Source organism: Falco cherrug, chromosome 1, assembly GCF_023634085.1.
Source record: "Falco cherrug isolate bFalChe1 chromosome 1, bFalChe1.pri, whole genome shotgun sequence".
Lineage (NCBI taxonomy): Eukaryota > Metazoa > Chordata > Aves > Falconiformes > Falconidae > Falco > Falco cherrug.
The window spans coordinates 75,425,308-75,441,116 of NC_073697.1; the positions used below are offsets into that span (position 1 = coordinate 75,425,308).

Consider the following 15,809-nt stretch of genomic DNA (forward strand, 5'->3'; position numbering starts at 1 on the left):
GGGAAAAAAACAGATGGAGAAAAGACACCTGATAAACTGAATTCATGCAGTGCAAAGAAAGATGGCTTCTGTTGATTTAACCTAACAATTGGCTAATTCCACTAAACATCTTGGTTGTAAACATTTCGGTTATGCTGCCAAATGCTTGGTTTTGCTCAACAGCCTAATGCTCCATTAGCCACAGCATGAGAGTCAGGTTTTTATTTCCACTGCCATGACACCCACATACCAAGGGATGAAGATGCTACTTGATTAATTTAAAGAAACTGTACTTCCTTAACCCGAAGGACTCACAGGTAACTTCCTTTAACCATTCTTAAACTTAAGATGATCTCACAAAAACTATATCTCAACTGCAAAAGAAATATTGCCGGTTACAGGCTTGTATGGCTGAAAAGTAGCACAGCAATGCTTATGTATATTGTATACCTTGAGGGATATCTTTTCAGCTGAACCCTTTGATAAATTTCCCTGGCAGCGCTCCGAGTTTCATAATGTAGAAAAGTCAGGTTAACACTATCTCATATATTAATCTGCCTTCAGACTAATTTAATGCAGGTACAAAGTAGAACATTAGTCACGTTGATTTGGATGGTAATTTTGATTAATACTTCAGCCACTGGTCCAAACTACAGGTCCGTGGTGCCCCACAGTGCACATATTATGCTTTGTTAGAGACCTGGGGAGGCATCATTCCCTCATTACACAGGAGAGAAGTGGCATGGTCCATCTGACGTTACCCATCCATCTGTCCATCCATCCATCCATCTGAATTGGACACTTTTGGCACAACTGACTGCCTAGGAAGACTGAAACTGCAGGGCTCAGACTTTGGCTCTTGCTGTGTGAAATAACAAGTCTCAAACCTCTGGCCTGAAGAGCCTACAGAATCACCATACCGAGCTCTCCAAATACAGAGCCGGTGCTTTGTTTGCTTCTGATCTTCTGTTGACTTAAGTCAAATCACTGTTTCTTGACTACTTGTTTCTCTGCCATTAGATTCACGCTGACATTAAATGCCACCTTTCTTTGCAATCACATTTTTCCTGCCTTTCTCCTGACAATTACCAACAGTTGGAAGCATACAAACACCCGACAAAGTGATCAGCTGTACTCTAGTTCACAACATCATGTTTAGTTATATTTTTCACCCTGCCAATACAGTCTGAAGAGATGAAGCTGCTGCAATTGGACAATCAGAAAGCAACCTCTTTGATATATCACAGAACATCTGATGCACTTTAAATCATAATCATAAGCCAATTTAAGTTAAACTGTTCCCCAGTGAGGTGCACACTTGCCTCAGTTAGTTTTGCCTTTTTGCACCCTTCTGGGAATACTCTTTTAAGCTAACTGCATCGCAAAGCTCACCTACGCTGCTGCTTCGAATGATTCATGGAGGTATGCAAGATATTCCTACAAATAGGTGAACAACTACCACTTCCACAAACCACAAAGGCGTTTACAAAAATATTAGAGAATGGATTGCAAACAAATGGACACTTGTGGCAGAAGACTGACTAAAGTTTTTCAGCAAATGCCTGCCGTGTGACATGGAAAGACCTCTGTGGATAGAAAATAACAACAAGAACTGGGCAAAGGAATGTTTAACATTCCACATTTCCCATGGAATAAAGTGATGCAAGCTGGAAAACAGTTTTCTCAAGATATCTTTCCATTCCTATAAGCAAAGAATTTTTAGTATTACACAGAGAACTGACATGTCACATAGTTACAATTACTTATCTGTTTAATACTATATGGAATTGAAAGTTATCTTAAAATATAATTACCATTCCTCACATACCACTTCTTCATTGAAAAAGAAATTATAGTTTCCTACAAATGAGTTTGAATGGGAAGATCTGTTTGCAGTGTGGTTTTGGCTTCCTGGTTTGGGTACCAAAGGAGTTGCAGAATTCTTGTTTTGAATGGGAAGTTCAGCCCTTTGAGTAAGACACAGGTTGGTGAGGAATACCTAACAGCTGAAAATTGAAACCAGGAAAAGCAGAATCAGTTCCCCAGGCTGAGAGCTGAATAGCCTGCAGTATCACCAATACAGTGGTAATACCTCAAGCCTCTTTCTCTGAAAGGAAGATAACAATTCCCCTTCATCCTACAGGAGTCTTAGAAAGATGAGTGTTTGCAAGAGCCTCCGCACCTCAGAATTAGTTGATATTTATGATTATCAGTCCCCCCAGTTTTGCATGCTGAAGATATCTAGATGTTATGAGTACCATTTATAGGATTGCAGTACTGATACAGAAGGGGGGGGGGGGGGGGATGACACAGCTTCATAATATCTGTTGATTTTTTCCCCAATTAATTTCATTTACTCCAAGGACCCCTTTCTAAAAGGTGCATACCGCTTTATAAAATAGATTAAACCAAATAATAACATTGGTTTAATTTATGGACAGAATAATTCTGTGGGGTTTTTCTTGTCATCATAAGGAATTCTCATTTTGCTAACAAATTTGAATTCATCCTCACGCATCACTGGCAACAATTATGGAAATCAGATGAAAAGTACTGGAATCAACCATTCTGTGGTTGTAGAGGGAGAGAGGATAAAGGTATTCAAAAGAGGAGACTGAAACAAATGGCTTAAAGGATTAATAACTTTAAGGCCTGTCTTTATTATTATTTTTAAATGTTTATAAGCACGGCAATGAACATCAAATATACAAACTTGCAATTGAAGGAGCATTTTCAAGAATATAGCAGAGCATAAAGCAAAATAATGAAGATATTCAGAGCTACAAGTACCATTTTGGTCACTTCTAATTATGACAAATACCTTACTATCACACCTAAAGGCTTTGCTGCTTATAACTAGGGATGGCCGAGTGACACTGCACATGATCTTATTTTATACCTGTGCAGAACATGAGAATGTCCTGAAATGTTTGACACTTCCATGGAACAGAAAAACTGTTTCTCATCCAAATTTTATTCTGTATTGATATGACAACTAGCGTTCAAGTGGTCAGGTTTGACAAACTTTCCACAAAATCCCTTCTCTTAGTGCTGCTCAGTGCTTATGCAGCACATTATGGACAGAGGAGCAAACACACAGCAAGAACTACTTGCAGAAAGATGCTGGCCTGTTGAGCTTGCAAATCCAGGAACACTTATTTTATGGCTAAAGAGGCTGAAAGTTTGATCGAAAAAACCTGACCTATAGAATCCAAACAATCACTCAGAAAAAATAGTAAGTCAACATTATATTCCTAGTTCCTCTCTCAAACAGTACCCTATATTCATGCTACTTCACAGCTGCAATGCCAGCACAAACAATATTTAATGTCTTTAAATTTTTTCTCTCATAGCACTAAAAAAATAGTTAACTTGTGTGTGTGTGAAACTCCTAAATTCTTTAACACTGGCCTGCCAAATTAACTACTTTATTATAAACGTTCATTGTCACCAGTTGTCTTCCCATTTATCTTTTTTTCATGTTTTAATTCCATGTAATTTTTACAAGACACATAATTATACCCTGCGGATTTTCAGTTAGTGCATGTTTCCTAAGGATTTGGAATTTGATGCAGACGTATCTGTGAAAGAGGTGAGGCTCCAGGTATTTTAGCGAAACAAACAGAAAAACTTTAGCAAGTATTTGTTTGAAGTTGCTAGTAAAAACTTCATATTTTATTGATATTTAATTGGCCTTGAAAACAACTTTTTATTCCTCAGATCCAATCTTCCCTTTGTTCAGTTTTAGATAAACATTTATTTTTTTTACCCTGAACTTCATTTCTACCAGTTTATTGAAATAAACTGGCTATTTAAGCATCTTTTTAAAGCACCAAAACCAAAGATTTGCTCTGTACAGTCACACAAAGCATTATGTACTTCTCCCTTTCACATAAATACGAAACTTCACTGTGTTTTGGAAGGATCCTGCCACGTGAGGGGGAAAAAGATAAAATCAATCACGCCTGTTCATTCCTTTCTTGGTTACTGACCACATCCAGAAATATAGCAGTTGCAGCAAACGGTAAAGTTGATTTCAAGCAATGAAGCTAATCAGACAGCAGAGAAACAGAACCGTTCGGGGATGAAAAGCCAGCGCTAAGGTGACTTTAATTAAATTACAGTTGGGACTATACAATACTGCTGAGAGTAAATACTACAAGAATAAAGAACTGGCAGGAGGTCCCTGTCATTCCCTACTCCTAACAATGAGCAACCATGCTGCTCTCAGTGATGATTTTTTTTATCTGCTATCTAGGAACTTAAGGACTCAGCATCAATGGAAAAGGATTTCTCCTACCCCTTTTCAAATCTTCAGTTCTGTACTTAAGGATACCTACCCATTCATTGTTCGTATACCCTGATCTGCAATGCCTTTGCTAATCTTAATCCTACCAAAACCTACAATTATTTGAACATAAATGTTGTTCTCTGCTCATACCAAGATGAAAAATTCTTGACAATTAACTACAAAGCCAGATCCTATGAAGCAAAATGATCATTTTATCCCAGAGGAAAGCTGCCTTTTATGACAGCAGACAAACATCAAGTTTTACAGATACAGATCTGAGAATCAGACATGTCCACAATCTGTCATGTACTTTAGGAGAACTGCTTTCCACTATGACCTCATTAGCTTTGATTTAATTTTTCAGAAGTCCTGTTTGAAACACCAAAACCTATCACAAGGTTACCCATAACAGCGTACAGCTCTTCTCCTCATAACTGTGAATGCTTCAAACACCATAAAACATCATCCAAACCAAAACTGTTATTTCTTCTCATCTATAGCATTTATCTTTGCTTGAAGTTATCAAATCAAAGAAAAAAGAAAAAATAAGTTTCTTCCTCAGTTCATGTATTCCCTCTGAATTTGTCAGACTATCTGCAGAATATTTTGTTCATTATTCACCTGGTCAGAATCAAGTGACTAAGTCTGTTTATGGGCCTTTTTACTTCCCGCTCATCTACTCTCTCAACCATGAAGGCAGCGCTCTTTCTTTCCTTTTACTTTTTTTTTTTCTAAACAGCAATTTGTAAATTAATCATTTCTACATCTGTTTTTTATAAAAGTGTTTACAAATTTTTATTATCTAAAAACTATAGTGGGTTTTGGTTTGTTTTTTTTTTTTTTTTTTTTTTTGTCACAGCTATCTATAAGGTACTTGAAGTAGGAACGGTATTTTCCTATACGTGTTCCCCATGAAAACAATGCAACATACCCACAGCCTAGAGACTAGGGCTTTAACATTTTAATAAGAGATAAAACTGACACATTTAGTTTTCTCCATCTCCAGTATCTTTCAGGACTGTTATTAATCACTGATAAAGGAGGAAGTCTGAATAAATAGATTTCTTATTTTACACATGTGGTGAGACACAACTTTCCTGGACCGCTATTAAGAACCGGATCATTCAGCCACACTTCAGAATGTTTCAACAAAGATGTCCTTTTACTTGTCCTATTTTGTAAAAAACAGTGTAAAAAAGCAAAAGACAACTTGATGATTCTTGAACAAATGATGACACATCAAAAGGTCACCTTAAATACACCAATACATTTCATTACCAATCAACCGTGTACTGAACTGTGCTGGAAGCAAGGAAGAGGGCAGAGAGTAAGCGGAATGTACATGATAAGGCTTAAAAATCAAGAGTATATCACACCTTTCAGAAAGGACTTACCTCAATAATACTATAACCTTGTTATAGTTCTAATATTTAAATACAGGGAAAATATTTTTTTCCACATAGAACTAGATTTAATGTTATGCAGCCATGCATGGGTTGGTGGGAAGAACAGCATTTAGGAAGTCCCAACCAAACACTGTAAGTCATCTAGTGCAGTTGTATCACACAATCAAAGCCTCCCAGACAAGCCAATTTTCTCAGCAAATTTAAACAGCCCAGTATAAATACACGGTTTGAAGGGAGGTTATAACTTACAGAGACACACAGCATGACGAAAAGACAAACTCAACATAAAAAAACCCAACACCCTAGGAATACAACAAAAAACAAACTACAGTAAAGCAGCATTTGTTACCTCTCAGTACTTTGCTCTACTAGAAAGGCAGCTGGAGAAAAGGCAAGATACAACTGGGTTTCTGAAGTGGCACAAGGTGTCTGTGTTTCAGCAATTAAATCCTGCCTTTAATTTCAGGTGATTAAAATTAACAGAATATATCCCCCTCTCCTTAAAAGCTGTCTAAATTGTTAACCAAAATATCTGTCTCTTTAAACTCTAGGAGAGCATTACCAAAATCAGTCAGTTATTTTTAGTGCTGTACTTCCGAGACATCCAACTTGATAAGAATTTCAAAATGCCAACCCTGTATTTCCTACAGTAAGGATTATGTTTGAAAACATGTGGCTGGGTCATTAACATTACTATTTAGACATATATAGTCTATGTCTATATACGTACGAGAAAGTTTTTTTGCACATTTTAACAGAAGAGTCAAACTTTTTAAGGGATGTTTTCCATTTGAAAAGTTCTGTTTGACAAAGCTGAAACTTTTCAAAAACATGTGAAGTTTCTATGCAAGTGCCTTTCAGAGATTCTCTAGATGAAAAATGCAATCACTGGCAAGAAAGAGACGATCTGCTACTGTGAGAATACTCATCTGAGATGGAGGAAACATTTGCAAGTCCCCAGTTCTTTTATTCTAGGAAGAAAACATCTACTGTTCTAACACATACTGGAAACTGGACCATTATTATTAAATAACTTCTTGCATTGCAAACAGTTCTACATTTTAATTATATTGAATGAAATTCATGAAAACGCTCCAATCTTATCTCACAACAATACAACCACAAAAAATACACCTCAGTTAGAATGGTCAATACGGATTTACATTTTCAACTCTGAAATGATTGATGGGGTTAAAATGGTCAGCACAGATTTATATTTTCACTTCTAAAGTAATCGATGCCTCTGACAGAATCCATGCCATTCATGACCTGAAGGCATATGCCACTGTGGTCAATGGGCATGGTACCATTGATTTAAACAGTATTTCACTCCAAACCCCTTGGAATAACTCTGCTCACTAAAAGAATGCTCATCATATTTTCCAAATGCCAAAGTCCTCCCCGACATTTAGTTAAGCCTATTGGTCCCTAGCCAAGGGGGAATCAGGAGGATTTACCGTCTGCATTAAGATGATTAGGACGAAGAACTTTAAGTGCTCTTACTGGGGATGTCAGGATCCTCCCACAGACCTTAAAGAAAATACTTTTTCATAGTCTTAGTGATAACATGTTTTCAGCAACCTGTAATGCTACAAGTTTTATGATTTTTTTTAATCTTAGATATCAAGTACTCAGCAGGAAAAACTTATGATCTAGGTATGTATCAGAATTCACTGTGTGAGTGCATGTCTGCCTGAGGGAAGGAACCTAATACTTAGCCTTGTAGTACTGATTATATTAATTTTTAAGTTATGCTGGAAACCCTGTTAACTGAAAAAAAAAAAAAGATAATCATTCTGCATACCTTTGGTTGAAGGATCATCTCTGCTTCTGGTTGCTTTTGGAGATTTTAGTAAGAATGATATTAATAATTTTTCTGTATGTGGGTCACTGAGAAAATAACTGAATTTATAGCATTAAAAGCATCAATTTTGCCTAAGCCAATGGCTTTCAATTTTGAAATATTGAAATAACCCTCACTTTATGCAGAAAGTTTCAATAAATTCAGGAAAACATAACAAAAGAAAGGAAAATGCATGTTCACAAAATCTGGAAAAGGCAGGCAGCTCTGCCTGAATTTCAGCTCAAAGCTCATAGGCAGAAAGAAAACAAGCAATACAGGCATAGTTCCCTGTAACATAACCTGAATGATTAACTCACATACAGTATTCCTAAAATTGTATAACAGTATTTTTAGATTATACAGTAGCTCCATTGTCTTTTGTATGTCCTCCTTTAAAAACCTGTAGGAAAAGGTAGACATTTCTGGTTCCACAGTGTACAGGACAGCTTTTTCAGTGGATGCACACAAGGTACATAAAGACACGTTCAAATCTGCCCACAAAGGTAGTGCATTTTCAACAAGACCAAGAAGTCAGAATCAATGGCAGACAAAGAGTATGTTGGGAGTGAGATAACTTGTTTCCCAGACTCAATTTACAGGCCAGGATAAACTAAGACCTGAAACAAATTATTAGGTCAGGGGAAAATGGGCAAGTATATACATAGACAAGCTTTTTTTTTTCCCCCCCCCCCCCTTCCATTAAGCTCTGTTTTGATGATGTTATTCTTTGTCATTCCACTTTGTATCAGTCAAAGTTTAGGAGAAGAATTTCACAGCCACATCCCCTCCCCACTGGATGAGCTGATAGAAATATTCCTCATGAAACAGGTGATGTGGTTCTACTCAGAGAGACTTGCTGGCAGAGCCTTCTTCCTCTGGAAAACTGTACAAAGCTACTGAGAAAAGGGAAAAGAGAGTGAATAGATGCACAGATACTTCTTGCAACAGGACCCATAATACGTGCTTCTCACTCCTACCTACAGAATAATTTCAGTGCTTTTGTAGATCTCGTATAGTACGATGATGGAGAGTATGAAACAAATCAGATGTATAAGTCTTCTCAGAAATAATAAAATTGAAGGCTTTCATCAAAGGCAGAAAGCCGCTGTGATGATGAAACTTTTGGAAGTCTGTGCTACACCAGTAAAACATAAGAAGTCATAGAAAGAGTGAATACTGATACAGGATATAAAAGTTAAGAGTGGGAGGAATCAATTAAACCACTGAAGAATGATGACAGACTGGTTTAAAATTTGCTGGAGACTGGGGCGGCAGATTAGAAGAGGTGGGATTGAGTGAGTCATACTTCCATAATGCTATTCACTTTAGTACAAATACCAAAAATATTTCAGTAACAAACAAAAAAACGCAGAGGCTTCAGAGCTTACATGCTGCTCTGTGGAAGCAGAAATTCAGGTGGAGGGTGGAATGAGAGGGACAAGAGCTAATGAGGCCTCCAGCTCATGAAAGAGGATCACTGAACCCTAACTTGTATCTGCCCATGGGTCATAATGTCTATGTGATTATTTTAAAGTCTGTTTTGAAAACAAAAAGAAACAATATATCAAAATGGTCTTAATCCAAGAAGTGCCAGCAAATACTTAAAATATTGGAAATAGTACATTTAAGGAAGAGAGGGTAAATAGGTTGGCTGTGTGTCAACTAGCATAAGAAGCTTTTTGAAATACAGGCCCAAGTTGTTGTCATTGTTGCTCAGTTAGGACAAGACCTCACTCCTCAGCTAGACATGAAAAGTCACACTCTCAAAGATAAGTCACTTGCTAACCAGTGATTAGTACTGCAACTGCCATATTGATTATTCCAAACATCTGCAGTCAAAATAATATTATTGACCAGATGGAAAATTTATCTCATGTTGAAGTTGTAAGCACAAATGTCATGAGCTTCCAGACTCATGCCCCTTAGTGACTGTAAAGATCTGCATTTACAGAGCCTGTAGAGCTGCAGGACGAGTGGTAGAACTATTAGAATAGACCTAATTTAGCATAAATCTATACCTTATTAGACCTATAGCAGTGGTAACACTGCTAAAGGACTGTTAGTTTTTGCCTCTTGTGCTGGCACTGCCATTTCTCACTCAGGGAACTAGCATGAAGAGTATTAATTACACAAGACAGAACACGGTAATTTAATAAATGCTGAAGGAAATTCTCAGCTCCCTCAAAGAACAAAAGAAAGAATGTAAGGACTTTTTTTGATGTTTAATGTCAGCTAGTAAAGCATAGCTGAGATTAATCACAGCATTAAAATGTAATCAAACATTGCTATAATAAATTACTAATGTGGCTACTATTTACAACTTGGTTGTGGCTAATAACCAGTGAGACTGATGCTCATTATAACAGAATATGTATAATTATGTAATATTAGATTATTAGATATCTTATGTACTAAATGGCTGTCACAGATCCCTTATTAAGTGGCTTTTACTGTATTTTAGAATAATTTTTAAAATAATAAAATAATATTATAATCGAGCACAGTATAATAAGTAGGAGAAAGGAACAGGTTCTAAAAAATAGATGAGACATTGCTTGGTAAGTTGACCTTTCAAAAATATCCCCTCCTTCACTGATCTTCTAAATGAAAGGCAAGATTATTTTTAATTACAGTCTATCAGCACAGATATAGTCATAATTAAAAGTCAGTTTTGCTATTATAACATAGAATAACACTTGAGTTAAGGTTGCACGACAAATACCATTCTGCTCTGCTGTATTTCAAATTCTTAATTCTGAAATTTTTTCAACTGTGCCATAACTTTTTTCCACAAGGTAAGGCTCTAATTCTTCAAGACATATCACACAGGGACAGAAGGATAAACATCTGTTCAAAGGAAGAGCCTCCCTACAGAAAAGTTTAAGTGCAAAACCACCAACAAAGATGATGTTCTTTTGTGAAAGAAGAAATAAACTTTTCACATAATATGGGAAAAGAGCTTGCTTTTTTAAATAGCTTTAACCACAGAAAACAACAGAGGATTGAAAGCTGGAATTTGACTTAAAAATAACCCCCAATAAAAAGAAATAACTATAAGTATTTTGTCAAAAATTGGTTTAGAAAAGCTTTTCAAAAGTGCACTGTCTGCATACGTGTCTGAAGAGGATCATTTTCTAAGTTCAAAGAGCATGGCTAGGGAAGACTGCTTCAAGTGTGTGTGTGTTGCTGACTCCATAGGGTGAAGGAAACCCAAAGCCACATGAAAAATTAGTTGCACTTCTGGCTACTGTGCAAAGTTTCTCCTTCCTTGAGCAAAACCAAATTCCATGGCTATTTCACTATTTACAACAGTTACGAGTGAAGGTTACTGAATGGCATTAATGATACATTTATGTTTTTATTTTTTCAGGGTTGCTTTTAGGATTAAATAGCACTGGAATTTGGCTACCCTTATTTATTACTCAATTGTTTTATATTCCTTTTGCTAGGTATCACTGAGACTTCTCTAAAAGTAGTGTCTCAACATAAATACAACATAATGATTTCTTTAAAATAATGGTATACAATGGACCCAGGTGGAGTATCTCTTGCTGTACTGGAAAAGGCTTTCCTCCAAATTATTCCTGAGTATGGTTTCACATATTTGGATCTTTCTAGCAGTGCTGCACATCACAGCATGTGTGATATACTGCAAAATGGTAGCAGAGTTCAGTGTTACCAGAGCTGAGATGCAACATGCAAGCATTCCCATGGAATCTTGCTTTCAACTTTCCTTACATTCAAAATCTTAAAATATTTTTCAACAAGCTTAGGTTCTCCTGCATATTTATAGAGCACATATCCTGTGGGATTAAAAATCAGAGGGATCTGCTTTGGTGAATTTAGATGTAATAAGTGTATGATGACAGGATTTATATTCTTTATGCAGAAATACAGACTTACTTTTTAAGATTAATTGAAAAAATCCAAGAAAGGGCAGTTCTCTTTCTTGGTATAAAACCAGGAACGATTGAGAACAGGGGCTTGGTTTCATCTCACAGTCTAAAATAAAAGCTCATTAGCTCAGAGATCTTCAACTATCCCAAAGAGATGCAGCGTTTATACTGCCCTGCTTCGTTACACCTGTGTTTTCAGAACCACAGAACGGAATTTCTTTTTCAATCTTTATTTCTACAGCAAGGAGGTGGGAAAGGTTATTATTATGTTGCTAAGGGAAATGCATCATCCCATCATCAAAAGCCATTATTATAGACTGACAGTATGTGCAGAGGGTTACGGCTTGTAAAACCAGTCATTCACATTACTACTGGAACAATATTGCTCTCTCTTGGAGTAAGTCAGGGAGAAATAACAGAAACAGTTGCATTTTATATTACTTTTATTTCTACTTAAGGACATTGGCTGTGAGATGTATTTGACTTATTCCTGGTCCAACTCCATTTTACTTGAATTCCAAAAGAAAATGTTTCCCATTTTGAAAATTGACTGAAAATGAAAGATTAAATAATGCTTTCTGCCTTTCCCTCCCCCCGTCTCTTGTACCATTTTCTACTATAAAGTATAAAGGAAAGATACTTTTAATATGAAGAAATGCCTCCATTTTTCTTATTAGAGCAACTATTCCACTCCAAAGAAGTAATTTACAACCCATTTTGACCTATACAAGCACTGTTACCTTTAAAAATAAAGGCACTACAGTGTATTTGTCAGAGTTCTCCTGATGCAGAGCACTGTTTGCTTACCTCAGCTGAGAATTTAAGCATGAGAGTTTATTGTAAATATTTCAAGTTAGATTTTCTTACCTCTTACGCTTTTATCTAAGCTAACCAGCCCATTTCTTTATATCTTAGTGGTTTCCCAGGCACAGGAAGAAACAATAACTACTGAACCTGCCTTATAAAGTTGAGTAGACTTCAATGTGCATTTAATGTGGTATTCCAAGGAAAAAAGATGTGTGTGCTCCAGTATCCTGGCACAAGATTGCTCAATGTCAGCCAAATCTGATTAAGAGGTAGGCGTCTTGAAAACATTTAACCCCAAAAGAGGAATGAGAATCAGTGAACAGCTGACCACAGGTATCCCATCTGTACCTCCACTGATTACACCACTGAGCAAGCACAGTCCTTAACCATTCTAGTAACAGGAATCAGCTGGCTAGCTAGCTGATTGTGAACTGTAGGGTACAAGTCTTGCACAGATATACAAAATATGGGGAAAAAAAAATAATATGAGATTGGCCAGGTCTGAAGAAGGCTGGCATTTCCTCTGCTAAAGGCATGTGTAGGAGAGATGCAAACTTTACATCACCAAACCTCATTAATTCTACTTCCTCACTTTAATTCAGCATTATCACAAAGCAACTGAAAGCACAGCTCAAGCTACTAATTGTTTTCATACAGTAGGCAGAAACTTACTGGGGAAAGGGGAAATTTTAAAAGGGATGTTCCTGTCAGCGTAACTTTGTCCATATTATGACACACGTTTGAAACAATGGTGCTGAAAACCCAGGTTCACTCTCCCTTATCTCAACAAACAACTGGCAAGGTGACCACTTTGCTTGTAGCCACAGCACTGCTCTGAATACTTGGGTGGCCTCAGGAGCCCTCTTCCAAGAGTCAGGCTCTGCCTAAGGCCATTCCGTGTCCCAGAGCTGGATACCAGGAAGTCAGGTGAAAAAATGACATAGAGCCACTTGTTCCTTACAGCTTAAACCTTACAAAGCTGCGGACATCATTCAATCATTTATTATTAATATTAACATTATTAACTAAAGCTTGTGACTTACACCAAAACTGTATTTTGACATATTTTTAACATCTCTATCTCTGCAGTAACTAATCATTGTTTCATTAAAACGTACTTGAAATGCAATATAAAGAGAAGTAGGTTGATGAAAAATGACATACACACATTACCAGGATATCAAAATGTATCACCAGCAGATGAGACGGATCAGAAAAACAGTCTCGCAAACAATGGTTTACAGCTCTAGTCTGCTAGAAAAATAATCCTCTCAAAACCAATAACATTTTATTCTAGGTATTTCTTGAAAATGGTATATATATAAGAACATATATATATATATATATATATATATATATAAGAACAACGGCTGATATCACAGTAATTTAAAGAAAAGGAAGCAGTGATAATAGCACTTCATACTCCACCAGATAGCATGATAAGCCAAAACTCATACACATTTATTATGAAATTAATTAACTATACCTTGAAAAATAACGGCTCCTCAGGAAGAGGGCTGACAGGGAGTGAGGTGGTGCTACTAGCTGGACTCATGTCTGTACTCTGAAAGAAAAGCACAGAGGAGTTTGCATTTCCAATCAAGTTCTATGGACATCATCTCACAGAGGAGAGAAAAAAAAATAAAAAGAGCTCAAAACCAACACTGAAATTCCAACAGAACTAGACTGACAAAGCAACTGCAATCTGTACTGTATATACCTTTAATTAATAAAAGTATTTCACTAATGGGTAAGTGCATTGCATTTTCTTTATTTTAAACTAACTCCCCATTCAAAGTCCCAAACACATACAAATACGCAAATACAGTGTCTGCAAAAGAGTAATATAAGAGGATAACCCAGAACACAAAAATTTGTTCATATAGAACTACGATATACATTTATTGTTGTTACTTATACATATATATATAATAATATACATATATTGTTATTAGTAGCATCACCATTGTCATCATTGTCATTATCATTAGGGTGGCTCAATAGTAAAGTTAGAAGGCAAAATTAACAGGAAAGCAATATATGGAAGAAGAGTATTTGGATCAAAGTTTAAGTAAAGATCACTTTCAAATGAGTCAATACATCTTACAAACAAGCACAAATATATGAAAAGAAACACTGAGCAGCAAAGTTAAGAAAGAAAAGAAGTCAGTATACTTCAATGGACCCATTCAGTTAAAATGCTTTTGAAAGATTGATCTACAACCCCACTCTTTTTTAGGTAATATTTCAGTAATCTGCTGGTTAGCATGGTCATTATATTTAAAGATGTAACAGATATCAAAAGCAGTGTGGAAAATCTGAATAATTTGAATGATGATAATAAAAAAAGCACCATCTGGATTTAAAAACATAAACACTAACATTGTTCTGGAGAAAACTAGAATATATGATACTTCTTGGGAAATAAGTCCTTAAGTATTAAAATGAAAAAATCCACTATCAACAACAATAAAGCAGAAAAGATGTAATGGAGAATACAAAAACACAAGTCTGCATGAGCTAACAGTTAATTTCCTTTTCACACTTTGCATTTGCAATGCAGAACGATTTAATGAATTCAACTTATGCAATTATCTAATCAGATATCTGGTTTCACATCACTATGAATCTATTATGACCTCTTTAATAAACCCAAGTTCTGCAAGTGAAGAATACTACTCCACCCATGAAGTTCTGACAGTTCATTCATCAGAAAATTTTTGTGCAGAGATACCACATTTTATACACCCAAACGGTGCAGGATGAAAACCGAGACCAAATTTTGGGTATGAAATCCCTATTTCAGATCTGAAATAGAGGATACAGACTTCTAAGTTTATGCCTACTGAGAAAACAAATGAATTTAATTAGATACATATCAGTTATACCATACCTGAAAAGACAAAAGTTACTTGCTAACTAAAAGGGATGCAAGTAAAGGAGAAAATAAATAATCACCATGACCCCATCCTAAGAGAAAGAGAGAAGTTACTGAGGAATAAGGGAGATTATAACATGTCAGAAAGCCAGTATCTTTGTTGAATCCATTGCTCTAGTGTTCAGAAACATTACACATTGTAACACAGACTCCTGAACTCAATCTTCAAGGAAACTGGCTGATAATATTTACTAAAAGGAAATGAAACATAGCTCTTTTAGATTAAATTCAAAGTGCAGACAAAACTGCAGACCTCCTCTGTGAGAATGTTCTGTCTCAAAAGCCAACAGTTCAGCTGAGGACAATTCATCTTTCAATTTACAACAGAATAGGAAAACACTAAGGGTGGTGGGGGTGGGACAGGGACGGGGGACAGGGACAAGTATCTGCTTTCCAAACCAAATCAAGCACCCTAATTTGCAATTAGAAGTGCCCAGGAAGGCAGTCCAATCCTTTACGCATTGGAACAGCCTCCCTATGAAAACCTGCAAAGTAGATTGGTACGTGTACGCTACACAAGCTGCAAGTCCTTCAGTGATAGCTGGAATCTAAGACAGGTTGAACAGCCCCAAGGATGCCAAAGGTGCTTTGATAAAACATCTCAGGACACATCTCAGGGCACATCAACACAATGGCCTCAGAAAAAACA

The 15,809-nt window shown here is 36.4% G+C and overlaps 1 protein-coding gene across 5 annotated transcripts in view; it reads right to left on the bottom strand.

The window, feature by feature from the left end:
- CCSER1 (coiled-coil serine rich protein 1) overlaps positions 1 to 15,809 on the bottom strand; it is a 713,303-nt gene that overhangs the window by 365,279 nt on the left and 332,215 nt on the right. For all 5 annotated transcript variants that reach the window (XM_055702311.1, XM_055702315.1, XM_055702326.1 and 2 more), the window contains exon 7: positions 13,709 to 13,786. In XM_055702311.1, the coding sequence (XP_055558286.1) occupies positions 13,709 to 13,786 (78 nt within the window). The remainder of the gene's footprint in view (positions 1 to 13,708; positions 13,787 to 15,809) is intronic.